The sequence below is a fragment of the Melozone crissalis genome, unplaced genomic scaffold (genome assembly GCF_028551555.1).
Source record: "Melozone crissalis strain CALT ecotype California unplaced genomic scaffold, PUWL_Pcris_2 ptg000056l_1, whole genome shotgun sequence".
NCBI classification, from domain to species: Eukaryota; Metazoa; Chordata; class Aves; order Passeriformes; family Passerellidae; genus Melozone; species Melozone crissalis.
In genome coordinates, this window is record NW_026535834.1 from 3,575,093 (window position 1) to 3,597,137 (window position 22,045).

The 22,045-nt window shown below is 42.9% G+C and overlaps 1 protein-coding gene across 1 annotated transcript in view; it reads right to left on the bottom strand.

Moving 5' to 3' along the window:
- The window catches only part of BRF1 (BRF1 RNA polymerase III transcription initiation factor subunit), a 170,704-nt gene extending 161,583 nt beyond the window's left edge, over positions 1–9,121 (bottom strand). The window contains exon 1 of the mRNA XM_054286701.1: positions 8,935–9,121. Coding sequence (XP_054142676.1) covers positions 8,935–9,121 — 187 coding nt within the window. The remainder of the gene's footprint in view (positions 1–8,934) is intronic.
- Between the last annotated feature and the right edge of the window lie 12,924 nt (positions 9,122–22,045).

The window sequence follows — 22,045 nt, forward strand, 5'->3', positions numbered from 1 at the left end:
CTTCCCTGTAAAATTAAATCCAAAAGCCACCAGTCCTTTCTTCAGGCCATGGTAGGGGCAAACCTTCTATTTCAAATATATGTATTTACAGATCCAGCATAAAATCTGGTAAAGTCTGGTAAAGAATGCAGACTGCATCACACCAATGGCTTCATAATTGGGAAGACAAGGTAATCTAATCTAAAAAAAATAATGAGCTTCCTACTGAAGTCAGACCATAAAAGTAAAAAGGAGGGTAAGTAAACTTCCCACTACAAATCATACCTATAAAAGTAAAATTATGTGACTCAAGTTCTGAAGCTTGTAACTGAAACAATTCTTTTCTCACTCATTTTTCCAGGGAAGTGAACAGGTCTGCAGGCACCAGAGCCTGCTGAAACAGCACTGCCACATAAACTTACATAGACAAACTTTAAATCTATTCCATCATAGCTTATTTTCCTAACTACCAACTGTAGGGATAAATATATTTGCATCCACCACAACCCAACTTAGGACTGCCAGAGTCTATGAAACGTCTGCATCCAAGTTATGTGCACTACTCTGCACTGCCACAGCTGACAGCAGCACCCTCTGCTGCTGCCATCCCAGTGTGGAAAAGACTCAAAGCCAGAAAAAGCTTCATATTAACTCTGGTGCACGATTGCCACCTGGAGGATTCGGGGAGAGAAGCAAAACCGATTTCATTCCTCTCACTAAAGCATACAGCAGATGATTATTTTAGGTGGACGTTTCCCCTCTTCCTTCCCAACACAGCATGATTATGAATTAGTTTTGTAATCTGGCACAGGGTAAATCAGGTAAATACTCTTCAGGATTTCCATCAAAGAGTCTGCAAATCCAGCATACTTATATTTTCTTTCTCTGTATTGCAATTGACATCATGATCACTCTGCATAACTTAAAATTAACCATGAATTAGTGTCATCTCTAAAAAGCTGGGCCACAAATATAAGGAAACTTGTTGGTATTAATATTATTTTAACTTTTCAGTACCAAATGTTTTCATTTCAAGTTTAGCATGTGCATTATTGGCAGAGCTCAGTTCAGGACTATTTGAGGCTGCACCGTAAGAAACATTTAATGTCAGGACTTGTTCTATCAATACCTTACAGGGAAACCAATTAACAATTACAAATTAAAAACAAAATCTTTACTCCTTTCACTTTTTTAATGTTTCAAAATACTCAAGAATCCTTTATTGTACATAAGAACCAAGCAGACAAAAGCACTGAATCCTACACAAATACAGAGTTCATCCCCTTTCCCAACTGTCTCACTAGTAATGAATTTGACAGTAATTGATCATCTTAAAAAGTTCTACAGGACAAAAAGGTAGAAAAGATGAATGACTAATAAGCTCAGCTTAAATTTTACATAAGTTTTTTTCTCTCTGTAGTCAGTCCCTCTCTTCTTTCCAGTTTGCTGACCATAACTTTTTATGTCCACAATTCTCAAAAGACAAATATTTAGATCAACGCAAACTCTTGTCAAGTTCTGCATGCGAGGTCAATGTAGCTCACATGCCTCAATGTAAAACAAAGATTTTAAGGATAAAATAGTAAAGAAAATACTTCTGTAAGCTCCCACAGGTATACCTAAAACATTGAGCAAACCACAGCTTTACTAAAGAGCCAAAGATACATTAAATCTGTCATGGGACACTGAAGGGTGAGAGTACACATTCAGGATTTGTGGCTGTGCTAATGGGTCTCTGTAGTAACTTAATTATAATTCACTTGTGAAAAAAAAACCTGTAATAGCAGAAATAAACTCTTCTTGATGTTCTAAAATTTGAACCAGGCTACTTACAAATGTTGTAGAACCTCCTACACCGAAAACTTTAGCAAACACTTGTTGGTGTGTTAAGGATTACCAGTTCACAACTTCCCTTTCCCATTATGAGCAAAAGCAAGAAGGTAACCTCCCACCAGCCTCAAATTAGTGCAAACTCATGTACATTTGGAGATGCAGAGCCTTAATGCATGTTTGCTGTACCAGAGCCAGAGAGCCTGACTCAGTGCTGGAGAACTGATGCTGTCAGTGCCCACTGCAGAATCCTGTTTCTGTCTATTTGTCACTGCACTAAAACCTCCAGGCTTAGTCACTAAGTTCAAAGATTTATTAATAATTCTTATTTAAATTTGTTCTAAAGATGTGATTCTGATTTTTACAGCAGGGCAGGGACAGGCAGAGCTGAGGGCATCAGGCACCTCCATGGGGCCAGGGATGGGCTGAGGCCAGGCAGGACATCAGACTGCACAGGGGGGTCAGGGTCAGGCCCAGCGAGGGGAACAAGGTCAGACACAGCCCCAGAATGTCCAAACAGGGCCACAAGGATGGGCTGAGGCCAGAGAGCACGTGGGCCTGGCTCTTCAGGGTCCATGGGTGGGCAGGGCAAGGCAGAGGGGAGCTGGAGCCTGGCCCTGCTGTGCAGTCCCTGGGGCAGGGATGGGCTCCTGGGCCATGGGCAGCCTTGGGGGAACCCCAGGGAGAAGCTGGTCAGGAACAGCAAGAACCAGCAGTACCTGGTGTGTGACCAAGATGCTTGTCAGATCTGCTTTTCTCAACTTACTGCCAAGCATTTAAAGGGAATTTCAGGAACAAAAGAAGCTGAGTTTCCCCAGACAGCACGCTTGAGGATCACGAGCTCAGTACACCTTGCAGCATCGTTTCTTTGTGCTGTATTTCTCAGTTACATCTTCCAGCTTGCTGCTATGCTGCCTGCACATCAACCTTCCCAGGTGGGACTCTTCTTCTCCTTTGATTAATGTCAGAAGCCCCAGCCTTCACCTTTCTCAGCTTCTTTAAACAAAACCCTGAAGAGAGATCTGGGCTGTCAGGTTTGCTCCATGCTCAGCTTTCTCTCACTCTCTTCAGCTTCAGTTTTTCTCCTGTCAGCTTAAAAAAAAACACTTGTGAAAACAGTTCCTCCCAACAATTACCACAGGACAGGGGACTCCCACCCAGACACAGTGAAAGAGCAGAGAACTCCACACCTTCAGACATGGCACACAACTCTTAACTTGCCTTTCTACAAAAGCAGCAGCCATCAAACCAGTGCAAACTGGCAAAGGGCTCAGTGTAACTCCATCCTCCAGGATGCAATTATAGCATAATGGAGAGGCAGAAATGTAGCTCACTCTCAGACCCTGTATTGCTGCACTTCCTGCTGGGATGTGTTCAAATGTAGCAACTGATAGGCTGGTAAGAACTTGGGTATGAAGAAAAATAAAAAGCAAGACACATTCATTCCAATTAGCAGGATTCAAAAGCTCTCCAAATTTAAGTTAAGAAATCAGAGCAAACAATCTATTCGGCTAGTCTGAACTGGTTATCAATTATAAAGTGAATAGTTATTGTTCAAAACTAGACTCAGCTAGGAAAAGTACATGCCTCAAACACTTTCTGTGCAATCAGCAGAGTTCCTTGGAGCTAAAACAGGCATGATAACCCATCTCCACTAATTCCTGACTTATCCAGGGTCAAATTAGTCAGGTTCACAAACCAAATTTCAAGGCAGCCTTCAGAAGCTTCAAGACAGTAACACAGCTAGGGTGGAGTGTTGAGGCTGGATTCATTCCTGACTGTGACCACTCTCAACAGAATTAAGAATTACAAATCACTAGACCAGTATGGGGCATATCAAAGCTTTCAGAGGGCTCTTCTCTCAAAAGATCAACAAAACAATACACAGCAGCCCCTTCTAGAAGGGATTATTCCCTTGCTAGTGAAATAACTTCCCAGCTCACAACCCAGGAAGTGACAGGTACCTTGCAAGAAGAGCTGACTTGCCAGTGTTTGAGACAGACAGCATTGAAAGGAATGGTGGGATTAGCTCTGTAAAGCTCAAAGAAAATTATCTTCTTTCCAGGAAGTCTCAAAAGAACACCTGTACCCAATCAGACTGAAAGACTAGTCCAGTATCCTACCTCTGAATGAGAAAGCCCATCAATATACATGCCTGCAAGGGCAGCACAAAACACAGGAGGAAAGTTTGTTGTGATAGCTCTCATATAATCTCCCAGTTTCTAGAGATCTGTGGCTCGAGGATTTCCTGAACCAGAAATCATGTATTTTATCAAAGGCCATGATACCTTTTTATTTTGTCTGCCCAATCATCTTAGGCTCATGTAAACTTTTAACATCCACAACTTCACATTCACATGGGGGTTTCTGTAAAAACCAAAACCAACCAGACAAAACCTCCTAATGCTTCTGAACCTCCTACCCACTACCTCTGCAATCAGTTAGCTGCTTGATTTCTTAGCATTCCCCAGCTTTTGCATTATGTGACCCTGAGCAGCTGCTCATCCTTGCTGTGTTATTTTACTGCATTTACAAATCTCTACTATGGCCCCATTCAATCATCTCTTTTCCAGTCTGAAGAGGCTGAGTCTATTCAGTCAGCCTAACTGAGAAGCTCTTCAGGAAGCTCTCCTCTTAATCACTCCATCCTCCTCTCTGTATCTTTTCTAGCTCTATTAGAGGTTTTCCTGGGGAGGGGGAAGAAAAGAGAAACCCACCAGAACTGCACACAGCACTTCAGCTGCAGGTAATGCTGTGTACAGACATGCTGCATGTGCTCTTTTAGCTTCTAACATTCCCCTCCCCAGCCAGGTTCTTTTGTACCATGAATGAACATTGAGCAATTTGTTTTTATAAAGCTATCCATTATGACCTAGGGGTTTCCTTCCAATGTCATCCTAGCCAGTCTGGATGTAGAAGAAGAAACCATGCCACATGTGGAAGAAAGGAACAATGCTAACTCTCACAGCAACTCTGCATCCCATCTGCTATCCTACCACCCATCCACTAAAAGCAACAGGTTCTTCTGCAGTCTTTACTACCCCACATAATTCAATATTGCCCACAAACCCCATTAACTCACCAGTCACCAGTTTTCCAGATCATCAGTCCAGATTCTATGGAATTTCACTGGCACCTCCTTCTGTACTCTCTAGGGTATATTTCCTATAATTTGAAGAGCTACTCTGCTCTGAAAAGACTTTTCCTTATCAATGACAGCTCAGATTCTATAAAAGCTTCTGGTGAAGGATCCTGCTGACTTTCCTTTGAAAATCCACTTTCTGCTTTGTCCACTTACCAAAAAGGCTTCTGGTGAAAGATCTTGCTGAGCTTCCCTTGAAAATCCAACCACCTGCTTTCCTACTTACCAACGTCCTCAGAAAGCTCCAAAGGATCTTCAAAGCAAGCCACTTTGCCAAAAAGCACTGTTACCCTATGTTTACCTGTGCAGAACAGATATTTTTTGTCCTTCACTACTTCTGCCTTCTTGGCTCATCCTGTGCACGTAGATGGGGCACTCAGGAGCATGGCTCAGTGATGGACTTGGCAGTGCTGGGTTAACAGTTGAACTTGGTAATCTTAAAAGCCTAAAAAAACCCTAAAAAATCTTCTCCTACAATCTAAATGATTCTGTGATCCTGCCCTCTTGTCCAACACACTTAACTACGCTGCATTTTCCCAAGACTTCATGGAGAGCAAAGCAAACCCCCTCATTCACAGCCAAGCACAAGCCCAGGCTTTCTCAGCACACCAAAATCTCAGCTGCTAAAACATCAAAAAAAATGGAAAAGAACTTTCCAAAGGACTCACACATCTGCACTGGAAAACACTGGCTACACCAAACTTCTCTTTGGAAGGCATCATCAGTGTTGGGGCTTCCTACACCAGGCACATAATTAGATCAATGCAAATACTGCCAGAGAAAACTTAACTGTGATCTCACACCTTCCTCCAGCCCTGAGAGGATCAAGGAAGGGATTTCCAATGCTTTATAGGGATTCTACATGACTTATTAGCAAGGACTTGGACATTTCATATTAATATAGAGAAGTGGAGGACTCACTCCAGTAAAGAAATTCAAGATTCTGAAATCTTAACATGTAGCTTGGCAGAATAAAAGGTTTTTCTATATGTAAAAAAGAGAAATTGGTGTCTCAGGATTTTCCATGCCCTTTTGCTTTTTTTATGATGAAGGTGAAAACAAATGATTAATAAATGCATGTGTATGCAACATGCAATAACACACCAATAGAAGCTGCTGTGGATCTTGAAGAATATTTTCAATAGCTCTGAACTCCACAAATACCAAAAGCCCAGTTCAATTCCCAGCCCTGCAATAAAGAACCTGACATCCCTCATGCTTTGCAAACCTCAGATAACATTCTCCAAGACACCCAGCCCTACCAACCATGAGCCAGGGACTCAAAAACAGCACCCCAGGCACCTCTGACACTGCAAATGCTCCACACAGTAACACTCTCTGAGATCATCACACCACAGTCCAAGGAGCCTCAGACCAAGGCATTTCATTCCATTTTAGTGGAAATTTACTAATATAATCAAAACTCACTGAAAGGTGTAACTTACCAGAAAATGTTGCTTTCAGAAAGTACGTGGTTTCTGACTTAAAAGAAATATACATTCCTTTGTAAATTCTCCACCCTTTGGGGAGATGCAAAGTCCTTCTTACACAGTAAATTACTTTTCTCCCCATTCCAGAGGATTTTAATCAGTCATAAATACATTAATAAACAAGCACATTAAACAATAAACATGAGGAAGACACTGCTATTGCAGCACAAATATATCTTTTCAGATTAGCTTGCATCACTCAGTTCATGTTGAGGAAAAAAAATATTGACAACAGAAGCATCTGTTTTGGAATGTAAAGAACTGTACCAGCATAAGTCATCCATATCCTAATTTCCTTAAAATGTTTCTGGTGTGAAACAGGGCCTGCACTCACAAAATCACAGACTCAAGACTTACTGTCACATCTCAAGACTTACACAAAAAAGAAAGGTATACCTTAAAGAAATTTTATTAAGTACTGTGCAATTCATCCATTAAAAAGCCTCTGTATGGTGCATTTTTTTCTTTTCCTTAGATTTATTTTTTAAGGATAAAGGCATTCCAAAATGAGCTCTAGCTTGCATGCCATCTGTCCTGCATAATTTTGGGTAGGAGGGAAAAAGCAGAACAAGCCCTTAAAAATGTAATCTCCACATCAAAACAGGAAAAAGTGAAGGATGCAAGTGCTGCTTATAAGCTGTAAAAAAAGTAATGCCAGCACCCTGAGTTGGAAGACAGGAATGGCATCAGACAACTCCTAGCCTACAGTAAACTCCCAAACTCCAATTTGCAGAGCTGCATTCTCCACCACAGAAAGAATTCCTCTTTCTTCCCCACAGCTATACAATCCATCAGAGCCACTTGTTTCACTGCTAAGCTCTTTCCCATGCTTTTGCTTATGTTTCTTTCCCCTTATATATATTCCCCATACAGATTTTCCATCTCTCCCCTTTCAAACACTACATCCTCCCCACATCCATTTTCTTTCTCTCCCTTTCTAAACACTGTTGTCTTCTTGATGTGGCCTTTTTCCATGTTTTATCCTCCCGAGCATTCACACCATCACCCCAACCCATCTACTGACAGGAGACACTCAACCCTTCATGTCCAGCCTGTTTCTCCTCCTTGTGCCCTATGTGTTCCCTCTCTCAATTAGACACCCAACCCAACCTTTCCTGTCCTCTATCCCAAATAATTTCATCTACCTCCCCATTTCCTGTGCACCCAGCCCTTCCACAGAGCACCAAACTTTCTCACACACCTGCCCCAGTCCCTCACACATGTACTCCATCACACTGAGAGCATCTCTCTCATCCTGCACAGCTCTTTTCTATTCATTTTATCTTTTCTTTTCTATTCTATTCTAGCCTCCCCCACCCCATTTCTGTCTCACCCTGCACAGCATGCTCTCCTTCTCCCCATGCATTGTCTCTCCCATTTCCACCCTGTGCAGCACCAGTTCCCACACGCACCATCCATATCCCTTCTTTACACCACATGGTTTTCCACAGTCTGTCCTCGCAGCACCCTTTTCCCTATACATTGTCCTTATTATCTCCCAGCACAGTGTCCTTATCTCCCCTGTACATGGTCCTCACTCCCCTGTAGCATCCCCACAACCCCACCCTCTGGCAGAGCATCTCCCCATCCCTTTCCCCACACTGCCCACTGTTCCCATGTCCTGTCTCTGAACTCACAGAATCACACAAACAATCAGGTTAGAAAAGACCTTTAAGATCGCTGAGTGCACCCTATGACTGACCAGCACCTTGTCACCCAGACCATGGCACTGAGTGCCACAGCCAGCCTTTCCTTACACACCTCCAGGGACCGCAACTCCACCACTGCCCTGGCCAGTCCATTCCAACGTCTAATTACCCTTTCCACGAAGAAATTCTTTCTTATGTCCACCCTAAACCTCCCCTGGTGCAGAAGACTGTCCCCTCGTCCTGTCACTTATTCCCTGGGAGCAGAGCCCTACCCCCAGCTGGTTCCACCCTCCTGTCAAGGACTTGTGGAGTGGCAATGTGCCCCCTGAGCCTCCCCTTCTCCAGGCTAAACAGCCGCTGATTTGTGCTCCACACCCTTCCCAGCTCCGCTGCCCTTCCCTGGATGGGGTCCAGCCCCTCAATGTCCTTCCCGAACCGAGGGGCTCAGAGCTGGGCACAGCACTCAAAGCGCGGTCTCAGCAGTGCCCAGCACAGGGGTGCGATCACTGCCCTGGTCCTGCTGGCCACACTATCCCTGACAGAGGCCAGGATGCCACTGCCCTTCCCACCCACCTGGGCACGCCTTGGGCTCATGTTCCGCTGCTGTCGATCAGCACCCCCAGGTCCTTTTCCGCTGAGTCGCTCATCCCTGTGCTCTAACCCTGATCTCACCGCAGCCCCTTCGCCCCGTCCCTGTCCACGCCTCTTCCAGCGCCCTTTCCCTCCTGCCATGTGCCCCATCCCCGCAGCACCCTCTCTCCGTACACCGCCCGCTATTCCGCACACGCCGCTCCCTGTGCCCCCGGGCCCCCGCCCCGCCCTGCCCCGGCCCGGCCGCACTCACCGTCCAGCGACACGAACTGCCCCACGGCGGAGGAGCCGCCGCCGCTGTTCTCCACGAACTGCACCTCGGACACGATGATGTTGTCCTCCAGCACGGAGCCGCAGCCCGTGCACACCGCGTCCCCGCGCGCCGCGTCCACCTCGATCTCCGCGCACCCGCAGGCGCCGCACACCCGCCCGCCCGGCATCCTGCCCGCCGCCCCGGGACGGGCCCGGCCGCCGCTCCCGCCGCTCGGCACCGCCCGGCACAGCCCGGCCCGGGCCCGCGCAGGCCTCGCTCGCCGGCACCGGCACGGGGAGGAGCGCGGCGGCCGCCGCCACCCCGCCCGCTCTCGCGAGGCTTCGCCCGCCGCTCCCGCCCCGCCGCGGCGCTCCTCCCTCACGGCCCGCGCGGTGCCCGTCCCTCGGGAATCGGCTCCTGCTGGCCCCCGGCTCCTGGTTCCAGCCCTCTGCCGCGGGCAGGGATGCCTTCCGCCGGGCCAGGCTGCTCTGAGCCCCATCCAACCGGCCCTGAACGCTCCCAGGGATGCGGCATCCGCAGCTTCTCTGGGCAAACTGTGCCAGGGCCTCAGCATCCTCTGGGCATCAATCAAATTCATCAATAAAATTCATCAATCAAATTCATCACTTAAATCTATTCAGTCGTTCTGTAATGCTGAGATGAAAGTTGTTGAGGCCTAATGAATTTGTTCCATTACAGTGCTTTGAGCCCTGCCTGACAAAGGCAGCATAAATTGAAGTGTGTTTTGGAACTCTTGTTTATTATTGTAGATTACAGAATGGTTTGGGTTAGAAAGGACCTTAAAGATCATCTGGTTCCAATCCCTCTGTCTTGGACAAGGACACTGCATTATCCCAGCTTGCTCAGAGCCCCATCCACCCTAGCCTTGAACGCTCCCAGGGATGGGGCAGCCACAGCTGCTCTGGGCACCCTGTGCCAGGGCCTCAGCATGGCCACAGTAAAGGATTTTTTGCTAGTATTTAATCTAAACCTACTATGTCTCACTGTGAATCCATTCCCCCTTGTCCTGTCACTACATGCCCTTATAAATAGTCTCTCTCCTTCTTTCTCGTAGGGTCCTTTCAAGTACTGCAAGGCCACAATTAGATCACCCCAAAGCCTTCTCTTTTCCAGGCTGAACAATCCCCATTCTCCCAGGCTTTCCATGCAGGAGAAGTACTCTACACCTCTAACTGTCTTGGTGGCCTCCTCTGGACTTGCTCAAAGGGGTCGATGTCCTCAATGATTCACAGAATCACTGAATCAAAGAACTCCATTTTCATCCAAGTTATTGCTCACTTTAGCACTCAGCCCACATGTAGCAAATCAGCACCATAACACAGATGGGGAGGAAGCTGAGCAGAATAGCTGCTGTAGCTGGATGTTTGTATAGACTTCCATCTGTCAGCTTTTGAAATGCAGAGTTAATTAACAATTAATGCAGAAGCAGAAATTTTCACCTTGTAAAATTCAATACTGTCAGTATCTGTCTTCCACCAAATGACTCAGATGCAGCCAGGGATCAGGATCAGGACCTCCATGAACTCCATTTGTACATGGTACAAAATGTTTTGTTCATTTAGAGGCACACTGAGGCACACACTAAAGTAATATCTTTCCATCCAGAAAGCTGAGCATCTTATAGGCCTCAAATTATGCCATTTGCCTAAAAATCTTAAAGTTCTGTGCTTTGGAAAAGAAAAAGAGTAACATCATAATGGAGATTGTACCACTATGTACACAGGTGGCCTTTCTTTTTATTCTATTTGCAGAGGTATATTTTTAAAAATAAGAACATTGGGTCTCTCCAAATTCCTTCTGCTTCTGGAGGTTATTTCCTTCCTGAAGTTCCTCCTGCTGATGATGAGGTAATGAGTGCCACAGTAGCCAAGCATGACCTCACAAAATTATACTCTGTGTAGATAATATCAGGGGAAATTATATTCCTGATAAGCAATCCCTGATAGGCTCTGACAAAGGCCAGCATGAACACAAGAAATCCTGCAGTGAGCAGTTTTGAAATACCTTTCAATTTAAAAGTTTCTTTTTACCTCACTTAGGTAGAGACTAATGTAGTCCTGTCTCGTGAGGACTTAGGTTTTACATCCCTTTAAAAATTGCTGGTCCTTCAATTAAGTGTTGCGAGACTTTTTTGTTTTTAAATCCCAAACAAGTTCAGAGTGTTTCACTTTGAGTGTGAGCACCAGAGGGCCCTTGTGAAAGCCTAAAATACAGCTGCTGTCCAAAGAAAGAATCTCATTTAATGTCATACTGAAAAAGGATGCCTGTTCTAATTTTTATCTTCTTATAAGGTGAGGTTAATGATGATGAAATAAAAGGGGTTCCCAGTCCAGGAGACTTCAGTCTTTGCCTCCCACTGATGAAAGCTTTCATATACAATACCCCTTAAATATTTCAAACAGTTCCATAGGATTGTTTTCTACCAGCCAAAATAGAAGTAATTTTTCACCTCTTTAAGTTCTTTTCCCATTCTGTTTGCTAGAGGATTAGCTAAACTTCTTTAACTTATAGCATTGAGCCTGCTGAATTAATAACCCCTCTGTTGGTTTATTTAGGCTAAAAAAATAACCTTTTAGTAAATTGTCCTAAGCCTGAGAGTAAGAGCTGGTCTGTCACTATAGGACACGAAAGAGCACAAGCTCACACAGCTGTTCTCAAGGTGAAGAAAAAAAGGAAAGTTTATTTTCTGATTCTAACATTTATAGTTTTGTAAAAGTGACAGTGGATTGGAGGGTGACAGTGACACCTCTCCAATGACACTGGTCAAACTAACAGTCTTATCAACTCTCTCTATTTCTATAAAAGAATGCAAAGCAATGAGTTATTTACAGAAAGTGTGTGAGAAAGTTCACTACAAGAATGTCAACATCAGAAAGCTTAGAAAATCTTAAAAAACCAGAGTGACACTGGTCATTTCAAAATTTGTATTGACAAAGCTCCTTTCCCTGCATTATTTTGTCCTTTTAGATAAGAGGAGGAAAGGACCTGTTTTCCATTTCACCTACTCATGTTTGATATCTCTTATTTTGACTCCTAAGTGTGCCAAAAAGTGGTGATCTGAATATCTGTTAGCCCAGACCGACCAATTTCCTTCCTGCTGTGCCTCCAAAAACATAAATACAATCCACCTGTAGGTGTATGGTTTTGACATCCAGTTGTTGAGGTTTCAAAGAGAAGAACTGTTCTCATTTGCTTGAAAATTATATTTTTTTTCCCTACTGCTCTCACAGCATCAGGAAGAACGCAAATGGGATGTACAAATCCAGCCTGGAGTGTGAGGGAATTCTGCTCTGCTCCTGCAAATGCTGTGCAGCACATGAGGAAATGTACCAGGGCATGCTGATGAACTTCCACAAGAGACAGATCCTCCTCTGTGAACATTAAGATTGGAAGCAGATACTTCAGTGCCATAAGACAGAAAAGCAGAGAAAACAGAAAAGCCTTTCTGGCTTTTTAGTTGTAACTCAACTTTCTGGGCACTGAGTTTCCCAACGCACCAGCCTGCATCGGAAATATTTGAGTGAACAAAACTTAATCCCTTAACTTGATCAGCTTCTGTGAGCATCCTCAGCTTTCTGGCATTTCAGCTGGAATTGTTCCTCTTAAAATCATGCCTAAGAGTGTTGATGAAGTCACTCAAGAAGTTTGACAACACACAAAACTGAGGCAAAAGACAAGCAGAGGAAGCCTTTTTTGGTTTTGGACAGTCCAGGATAAGGCATAAGCTACGTCCTCAACCTGAAAGTTTACACTTTGGAGATGAAGTCATAGGGTTACTAGACAGAGGGGTGAAAAAAAGGATTTCGAAATGAATTATCCTTATAAGGTGGTAGCAAGTGGATACTTGGGGGTTTTTGTCTCAGTTCTAACTGCAGCATTCGGCTACACTGGATGGACACGAGGGGGCACCCAAGGAAATGAAATCGTCGAGGAGCGGCAGTGCTTCCAAAGTTCAGGCTGGTTTTCCATCTGTTTTCCATTTTTTTTTTTTTTTTTTTTTTTTTTTTTTTTTTGGTTTGTGTATTTTGTAATTATTTCCTCACATTGTTTTAATGACGCTCATCAATGAATGGTAATTGAAAAAGCTTTGAGGAGAGCATTCTGAGAAGAAAAGATTTTGGCATTACTAAATCACATCACTGCTGTCCAGAGCTAGCACTTGATGGCTCAGCTCGATTCCTGAGTGTGTGGCAGAGACCCCGTGGCTTTCCCAGTCACTTTCCCAGGTTCTGTGCCTGGTACAATTCATAGTACATGAGGACAGCAGACAGCACAAATTCTGTCACTTAGAAAATCTGCTGAGAAATTAGCAGATATTCAGCACAAAGATCTGGAAGCTACCACCACCTGAGGAAGTCTCTCATGAGCTGGAAGCTGTGAGCAGCTATTTTGCTCTGAACATCTGCCCCTGCCAACACACCACTTGAAGATGCATGACTTGTCAGTGGGTGCTTTTAAGAAGGATGTAAGCAAAGTAAAAATAGATGTGTCCTCCTGGTTTCTAGCAATCTGCAACTTGAGGATTCACCAGCTGAAGACTCATACACACTAACAGACATTTTATCTCTTTAATCAATTTTTTGTCTGTGTATGTTTTCAAGAACTCCAACATCTGGTGCTTTGAGGTGTATCACAATATAGCTGGGTAGCAAATGAAAAAGTTTGAAAATGGCCTGAACATTTCACTTGGCAATCCTGTTCTTGTGCTCCAGTCATAAGCTATAAAACTCCTGTTTTATAGCTTCCCTCAATCATGATCACTTCTCAAGAGCATCTCTTTCTCCAGATAAATAATGGGATGCTGATCAGACAGTCCTAACACAAAATAATCTGTTCAGGGAGTCATTTAACAGGAAACCTCTTTTAGTGAAACACTGGGTATGTTTGCAGTGAATAACTGCAGGCCTCCATCACTTAGGGATATAAGCACAGGCAAATATTCTTGTAAAAATGCAATTCTGATTGTCTGCAGCTCTCGTATTCTGAAATTTATTTATTATAACATAATGGATACATCACTCACCATCAGAGAACCATTCCAGTCAGTCAACTGCCTGTTTAAGCAACTGTCTGCATAAGGAAATTGAACTGAAATGAAGAAATTCCAGGTCACAGTCTCATTTTTGTGTGTACACTTGATACTTTGATGCAGATATGTCTTCTGTAGAGCCTAACATGAGGCCTTCAATAAATATTGATACTCATGTGCAAGGGTGAAAAACAGAGACTTGACACTGAATGGTTCTGCATACTCAAACACAGAAGCAAACCACAGATCTCACAGAGTGTTCCTATTGTTTTCCCAAATTTGGAACAGAAAGCCAGAAATTCACACTAAATGAGTTGGAAGCATCAAAAAGTAAATATGAGCCTCCTTTAGTTCTGAAGAATAAGTTTGAAAAAATAGCTGTGCAGTGGTTCATTATCTGCTTTAGCATTGAGGTAAATTCAATGCAGTAAATTCAGTGCAATTAAAAAGTATATATGCTATAAACTCTGTAAAGTACTTAAGATAGTGCTGACCATTTCTAAATTATACCTGGCAAGTTGCAAATAGGATTAGGAGAAAAGACAGCCACTTAAACAGAAGCTCAGTAGCATTGAGTCAGGACATTATAAACCCTGCTGTCACCAGGCAGTATTAATAATTAAACTCTCTTTATTGGCATTTCTTAGGCAGAAGTCTGCCATGACCAGAATGAGTGTGCTGGCATGGAAGGACAGCATGCCAGTCAAGTGTTATTGAGGACCATGAATGCCTGTGTGTCAACATAGACTCAAAAGTGTGTATTTTTTAATGTCATGAGCCCCTTTGGCCATCAGGGACTCCCTTCAGACTGAAATCTGCAGTGATAAGAGAACATTCCTGCATTCACAGTCAAGCCTCTGCTCCTGCCAGCATGGAGGAGAGGCTGGAATCAGGGTGAGAACGCAGTGTCCTCCTTCCCACAGCCCCTTAGCACTGGGGAAAGTTATGGTGGAGCAAGCAGCTTGGGTGAGGCCACTTCTTGCCTGTTTGGGTCATAGAGGACATCAAAGAATTGTCCTTTGGATGAGCCGTGTGTCATTGCATGCTTGTCTGACAGGAGAGTCCCAGTGCCTCAAATATGCCAAAGTTATCCAAGTGCCAAAGAAAGCATCAGTCAAAACTGCAAGTTGCTGTCTGCTGTCTAAAACTATCTGCAGGCTAAATAAAAACACCATTCAACTTAGAGAAGTCACAGTGTAATAATTTCCTGTCACTGGAGAATTTTCAAGAATTTGGCAGATTTCCTAGTTTGAATTAGTTGAATAAATTAGACAAGTAACATTTTTCAGAGGGCAGACATAAAAATGTCGTGAGTAAATCAAGTTGTTTCATACCAGTAAATTGAGTCAGCTTAAATTAAAAAAAAAGAAGAAGAAGAAAAAGAAAATCACTTATATTTTCTTTAAGTGTGGAGATTTTAATTGTCCACAATTAAAATTGTCACAGATTTTACATTTGATAATGTAAAACAATTAAAATTGTTTTGCATTATCAAATGTAAAATCTGTGACAATTTTCAAATTGAGACATTTATCATCAGCTTAGGTCTCCATGAGTGCATTTTTAAAAAAATTATAATATAGTTGAAGAGAAAAATTTTAGTACTGTGCAAGCACATTTTTCCTTCCCCAGTCTTACCCCAGGGTGGAAAGTTTCTTAAACAGGATCTGTCCCCAAAGAGGCAATCTTGCCATTTCTTCAGAAAAAAACCCCACATCAGTAGCTCAAAGGGGGAATGCTGTCACCACAGCCATGCCAATCTTTGCTTTACTCAGAAAGAGCTGGGGTCACCTCTCTCCTTTGTATTTTACAGCTCATCTTACTTAGTTAGGAATTGGGAGCCATAGAACTGATGGTGAGAGTGAGGGACAGGTCTGGAAATTACCACTTCCATGGGAGGATCTGTTGGTTCACATCTCTTGGCTCTCTGTTTCCAGGTGCTGCAGATTCCCGCTGCCACCTGTCCCCATCAAAATCACAGTTTTGTGTTCTTCTTCCCCATCTCATGAGTTTAAAATGTGCTTTTTCCTGTAAATTAAAAGTGGCAATCTGATATAACAATATGCCAGTAAGATCTGGAGCCTTTGGCTTGCCCTTCCATTGTCTGTGCTTCAATCAGTCAGCTCACACCAAGATTATAAAAAACCTGACCCAGGAGTTTACAGTCTGGAGCCCAAATTGAACAGAGCAGTCAGCAGATTATGTATTCGACCAGACAATGAGGTCTTCAGTCCCTTTTTGCACCAGTTTTCATTGCAGGGGTTATGTTTGTATCATATTGCTGAGAATTACACAAAACCATTATTTTTGAAATGAGTACAGTAGACAACAATGTTGTCAATAATGCAAGTTGTTAGTAAAGTGTCTATAGCAGCATGAGAAGTATTTCAGAGAGCTCTTAGCATGTTTAATTCCACATCCACATGCATGCAACATTTCAGAAATTGTAGAGCTTAACTACTGTGTGCTTTCCTTTGGAAGGGAAATCTAGAAAAGGATTTTCCCATACATTTTCTACCCATGATATTTTACATTTAGAAAGCCCCTGCTGAAAGAGCCTTTATTTATGATGTCAGTAGAAAGGATGTCCAAAAAAAGAATAAAATTATAGTGCTGGCATTTCTAACAAATAAACTGTCTTCCCTTCCTAGTTTATCCCATTCTAAACAGTAACTGTGGAACTTTCTTCCTAATAAAGCTTTAGAGCTACAACCATGACTTCTCACCCATGCTGCAGAAATACTATCCAGATGACCAAAGATTTTGTAATGCAGCAAGCTGCAACAAATATCCAGCTGAAACAGCAATTTAGTGGACTCAGAGCAAAACCAAATTATTTTTATGGCATATAAAATTATGAGGAGCCTTTCCCAACATATACCATGACTAATGATCATCAGCCTCTACAACAATGACACTTTAGCCACTCCCTCTGTGGTCACCTTTCATTTGCAATCATCAAGTCTGCTAAAAACAAGAGGAGAAATTGCAGTTTAAAAGTGAGATTTTATCAGCTTTCTCAGGCAGAACCAGATTGGGAAAGAAGAGAGAAAGAAAATTTCCTCTCATAATTTAAGGGGCAAATGAGCAACTAATAAACATTCTAATTTAATAAGTGCACATATCCTGCTTACAAATTTTCTTTTGAATAACAGAACTGAAAGGTTGATGTGGTGTTTTGGTTTGGTTTGATTTTTTCCAAAGAGTAAAAGCAAATCCCACAATTAAATGATAGCAATAATGGAAAAAAAAATGAGTTATGTGCACATAAAGTATAAGCTGGGAAATCACAAGGCAAATATTCATTTTCCAGTTTGGAAATAAATCCCAACCTCCTGATTTATATTCCCTCCACACATTTTTCACTCAGTGAAAACAGCACTGGCCTGCATTGAGAATTCTCTTGAAAAGCCCATGAACCTTGAGCAGCATTGCTGAAATCCTGCATTTCTGCCATGACAGGCCTGGCAGCCTGGACAGAGCTGATGTAACTGGCTCCAGACACGTATTCTCCACATCAACAGAGCTTTGCTTTCCTCTGCTGCCATGGGGCACAGCTTGCCCTGGGTCCCCTGCATGTCTTCATTGGCCCAATCCAATCCAGCAACTTCTGGGATGGAAGGTGAGACTTTTCCAGCCAAACTCCTCTGCAGATGAGCTCATAGCACACGTTCTGAGGTACCAGGCCATGGCCTCTTTCCTTCTGTACCTCTGACCTATGGGGTCTTGGATAAAAAGCCAGGGTGCCATCTAACTCCATGCAGTTCCACTGGGTAGCTCATGCATGGTTTTCCACCTCTAATTTGCCACAGGATGATGATCCATCAGAGTTCTCCACCATCCACAACGCTGCCACTTCAGTCTGTCACTGTCACTCCCCCTAGGTGACACCTCCTCCTGGGTGTAAGAGGTTTTCTACTAGAAAAGGTCCTGAGAGACCAAAATGACAAAAACTAACCAGCCCTGAGGAGGTCTGGGAGAGCAGCAAAGTGCTGATCAGGACATTCACTGATATAACACTGTCAATTCTTCTGGGAAAATTTCATCAGAATGGGAATCTTAATGTAAACAAATGACTACTTCTGGATTCTTCCAGCCCAGCAGGCCAGAACAGGTAAATATCTACTATCTCAGCATTCCAGCAACTATTAGAAATAAACAGATAGGTTTCAATCATGCTTAATAATTAACAGCAAGGAAGGGCGTTTCAGGTATTGTGTTAATCAACAGGTGCTAAAGGAATACGACCTCTTGTAGGCAAAGTTGGGCATGACAGTCAAATTTTTCCATGACACACACTAGAAAGCACAAAAACACAATCAGCAAGACCACTTTCTTGCTTCAAGTCTCAATATTTGAACAAATGAGTCACTGATACATGCTTGAGATATTCCTACACTAAAACTAGATTATAAGTCATATGTATGAAATCCACTCCTGTGCTATAAGCTTCCTGTGACAGCTTTTCCCAAATACTGCCCTAGAGAATGTCTGGTATGTTCAGACTGATCTAAAAAGTCTGGATTTTATATTCATGATCCCAGTTTATAAGTGCATGTCACACAAATGACTTGTCTCAGTACCGATTTGAAGAACTAAGGAAAATGCAGCAACAGAAAAAACTTTGCTGATCCATTGGCTGAAGAAGTCATATTTCATCAGATTTATATATGCTTCCATTGCCTGAGTAAAGGGAAAACACGGGTTTTTCTGGCAGCATCTGAGTACAAAATAAAGAGTTCATGACTGAAACTGTTAAATATGCACTATTCATTAGTACATGCAGGGAGAAGTGTAGAAAAGAGCTGTTAGAGGTGCTCTAATGACTAAGATAAGGGTCTAAGATTCAGGAAAGCTGGATAAAATTTCAGGCTCTGACAAAAACTTTCTTTATGACCTTGGGCTACTCACCAGATACTGCCAACTCCAAGTTACCCAGCTATACAATGAAGATGTGTTTAATTCAAGCCCCCCACTCCATTTTGGTTGGCTCTCCTATATTGTTGCACAGAGACATGGACCAAGAGGGAGATTTCTTTGACCATGAAGGAAGGGAGGGATAAGAATCCTCTCAGAGATGAATGTGATTTGATCCAAGAAACAAGCAAAGCACAGCTCTTGCAAGCCTGGGGGCTGAAGGAGAGGTTTCATCCCTGCAGGTGGCATGGAATTGGAGCTGAGGGACATTAGCACTGTAGGGATGACAGACCCACCTGGGAGGAGGGTGTAGGTTTTACTATCAAAGCCAAACTCATCTCATTTGACTTAAATCAGAGCTACAACGATTTGTACTAGAAAAACAGCTGGTTCTGAAACCAAAATAGCTCCTTAGTCAAGGGCATATTCCAGGGCTTGAATCATCTTTAGCAAAGGAGAGGGGCTCAGTGTCAGAGAGTTTGACAGGGAACATGGGGAAAGCTAACTGACCTTTATGGAGAATGTTAGCAGAGGGAACCAAGGCTTAATCCTCAAAAAGCCCTGAGGCATCACTCTCACTGGTGCCAGGAAATTTGTGCCACTCTAAACAGGCAGGCACACTTACCAACAGAGCATACAGGTCCAGATGCTCCGTGTGCCTTGATTATTGTATAATATTACCGAATGGGATTTTTTTAAACCTTTAAAATGCCCTGCTCAAAGAAATCCACCTTCATTTTTCAGAGGTCAGTAAAAGGACCAGCTCATTTCTTTGATGTAAATATTAACTGAAGCTGTTGAATCTGCTCTCTCACAAAATCAATTCTTTCCCAAAGAGAGTAAAATAATATGTTGTCAGAAACAATGAATTTCCCTTTTGCCAAACTGGAATATCATCTCTAGAGCACTCAGTAAATTGATCTGGGACAGCTCAGGAAATACCTTTAAAAAGTGCAGCATCAACAGCTTTGCCTTGTAAGGGTGAGGAGCCCTTGACATACACAGATCTCCAAATTTCCTATAAACTTACCTGATTCCTTGTAAAACATTTTAATTCTCTTGGCAAAACCACTAAGCCTTTATGGGGATGCCTTGGTGACTTGCCTTTTTGAGCTCCATCTCCCTTCTGTTTCTTTTCCAGGTAAGAGCAAGTCAAGAATTCAGAGTTCTCTGGTTCTCTGCTGTCATCCCTGGACACTTTGCCAGAGAGGGACCAGTTCCTGCATTTTGTTCACCACTCCAAGTGCCATTGCATTGAGAATTATTGACATTGCCACCTAGGGGGCTCTAGCTGTGTGAGTATAAATAAACACAGTGCTAGGAAAAGGCACTCAAGGATAAATAGCAAAGGTAGTGCATTGTGTGAGACCAAAATAACTCCATGCTGTTCACTGACAGTGCCTTCCCCTGGCTGTCATGTACTGGCTATTTCCAGCCAGGCCCTTGTCTTCTCCTGAAAGGCAGAAAGCATGTGTGGCTTCAGAAGCCATGGGGCTGCTCTCTGTCCCTCCAAGATGGTGACACCGAGAGGCTGGGACCCAGTTCTGAGTACACTGCCAGCAGCAGTGCTGGATATCCAACTTCTGCCACATTCTTAGAGCTGTGAAGAACCCAGGTAAATTACCAGCACCTGTATGGACTCCTCTCTCTCCCTCCCTTGCAGTCACAGGGTCTCTTCAGCAGCCCCCTCTGGTAGGGTCCAGTTTGTTGCTTTCACCCATGCTCTGTACCCCCAGAAGAGACTTATGGATGGCACAAGGGAACTAAAACATATAAATGATCTCACTGAGAGGCAGAAGCATGACAGAAAGATTTGGGCTAAGTCAATTGTGTGTGTTCCCTCAGTGTATCTCACCAATCTGGGTGAGAAGGGTGGGTGCTTGGGACTGTGAGGAGTGAGAAGGATGCAACAGGTCCATAATGTCCATGTTTTGATGCAGTGGGGGGCTTGAGTGAGAGCCAGGAGTCTGTTCTGCAAACTGGACCAATTAAATACCAATTTGATCCTACTCTAATGCGTGGTGAAAGAGCCACACTCCTGGCATGTGACACCATTGATATTAATTCATCAACGATGAGCTTGGCTTGGATGATACCTCAGATGAGAACCACAGAGAAGTATTTTGTCAAAATACAATACATGGGCAAGTTCCTGATCTTCAATGGAACTGACAAAGATTCACATTTAGAACTCATTGGAAAGCTAAAATAATGTTTTGGCATTTATAATGGTGTTTGTAAATGTCCTCTTACTGCTTGAATTATGTTATTTTACTCTACAAAGTTACTATTCCATGGATTCATTTTTTCTTTGTTCTATTTTAAAGTAGAACATTCTGGAGAAAACCAGAACTCAAAGCCAATTCATCTGTTTTGCTCACACTGGTACAGCGATGTTTATTTTGAAAGGAATCTTTTAATGATCTTTTCCAATTACAAAATAATGAAAGAAAGACAATTCATATCCTGCATTAGTTATTGTATTACATGTAAGCCCTTTTAAGCAGTAAATTCTTCATTATATTAAAGCTAGATTCCTGGATTTTTACCTGACTTCTCTGCTTTGCTACCAACCTTCTGCTCAGTGTAGCACATCAGTTTTCCCTTTGAAGAGAATATCCCCTCTTTAGTGGTATTCTAGTCACAACAGTCAGTATTTCAGACTGTGAAGGGAAGGTCAAAAATTTAAAAATAACAGAGTTCTACTCATGCCAAGGGGATAGTAACACAGCAATCAAGCCCAGTTTGGAAATGAAATTAGAATAGCACAGAAAGCAATTATTTTAATGCAGATATGCTCTCTGCTAGGTTTCTCACCTTTCTGTAGTCACAAAACTTCTGCTGAAAAATTATACCTGGGACATTTGGACTGTCATTAACCAATAGTTCAGACTCAACATTAAACAGAAGTACTACTCTTCAAAGAGATGATCTAAATTGTCTATTTCACAAAGCACATGCAACTTTGTCCTGCCTAAAGTTACATCCTCACTACAACATTAAGCTCAGTTCTTATTGGGTTTTGCTCCACCAGATTTCATCAGCCACAGAGATGGTTCAGAAATACTGTGAGTTTTGCTCCAGGACATTCATGGCTCCATGTACTCAGTCAGCAGGGGATGCAGTGTCTTGCTTGTCCAGATA